The sequence below is a fragment of the Perkinsus marinus genome (assembly GCF_000006405.1).
Source record: "Perkinsus marinus ATCC 50983 genomic scaffold scf_1104296937198, whole genome shotgun sequence".
Lineage (NCBI taxonomy): Eukaryota > Perkinsozoa > Perkinsida > Perkinsidae > Perkinsus > Perkinsus marinus.
The window spans coordinates 1-1360 of NW_003213860.1; the positions used below are offsets into that span (position 1 = coordinate 1).

At 51.0% G+C, this 1360-nt stretch overlaps 1 protein-coding gene across 1 annotated transcript; it reads right to left on the minus strand.

Annotated features, from left to right (window-relative positions):
* Positions 1–912: 912 nt before the first annotated feature.
* On the minus strand, positions 913–1215 carry Pmar_PMAR016790 (hypothetical protein; the record flags this gene model as incomplete). Its single annotated transcript, XM_002783080.1, has 2 exons — positions 913–972; positions 1022–1215. Coding segments are annotated over 2 exons (254 nt in total), but the record flags the coding sequence as incomplete, so codon positions are not given.
* Between the last annotated feature and the right edge of the window lie 145 nt (positions 1216–1360).

Here is a 1360-nt window from a genome sequence, read left to right on the forward strand (position 1 = left end):
TTAGCTACTCCCGCCAAGAATGAAGTAGTAAGGCGGAGAAATCGGTGTCGCCTCTGCGGGGGGAACGAGTCATGAGTAAATTCCAAAACCAAACAAGGTGGACCTTGGGAGAGGGAGCTTCATAATGGAGCCATCCTATAACTGGCTCATAATGGACCTCGCGTGAAGATGAGCTCGTGAGCAGAAGATCCCCAACGTCGATATCTGACAATAACGACTACCGATTATCGTTCTGTAATGATCGCTCTACCTTGAAGAGGTGTCCATCCTCTACCTTGTACAAATGCCCGGCTGGTCACTGGGAAACACGTAGGCATTTGCCCACCCCCTCCTGGCATCCTACAAGGACGTTAGGAACTCACTGTTCGCTATGTTAACTCAGTCAAGTACGAACTCACATCGAGTAAGCCCTCTGTACAGAGGCTGTACACTCGTGAGTCGCTAGAGCATCACCCTGAAGGATGGTGAAACTACAAAACCATTAGGCTTCGACCATCGGGCGAACCTTGAACTCTCTTTGACACTCGCTTATGCAATCCTGTTCGTCACCGCTGTTACAGTCGAGCTTCCAATCTTTATTGTTGGCCGCAAAATATATCCGTTTTATCCTATCGAGAACCACACAAATCGTCGATGAATCCACGCCAGTCGGCCTCACCCGAACGCTGTAGCTGCTGGACCGGCGTGATCTCCAGCGGATGTGAAAGCAGCTATCATACCGTCCTGGCCTTGGTGGTCGACAGAGGCGACTCCGTGAATATGACTCAACAGGTCGCAGGTCATACTAACTCCTCTCTTGCCCCCAAATCAGCTCATCTCCATCATTGACAACGCGGAAGTATGTTCGATGTTATTAGTGGATACTTCCAGAATGACATGCTACTTCAAACTCGAGGATATCAGACACGATACCTCTGAGGGAGTCTGCCCTCAGTGAATTCAAGGTCTCCTCTTGGTACGGACATAGGGTGGCTAAACAGCAAGCATTCGCCACAACCGGCGGCGAGTGAATACGTCTTACCACGACTTGCTCTTGCGCTGTCTTTTCATCTTCCTCTCCTCTCTTGTCAATCGCTTCCTTCGATGCCCCGGCCTGACCTCTCCTTCACCACTGCTCTCTCCATCGACACCACCAGGCTTGGCATCATTTCCCTTCGGCTGATTGCCACTCTTATCCCCACGACGTTCTTGTCGATATGCAACCACAGGCGCCATCGACGGAGCTTGACAACGGAAATTCAAGCCTAGAACGAACGACTCAGACGCCCGCACTCTACTTGCAAATGTATAGCCGAAACTGGTCCGCCTTGTTGATATCGAATCCTTGCTGGCCAGCACCTCCATGCGATGATCCAGCTGA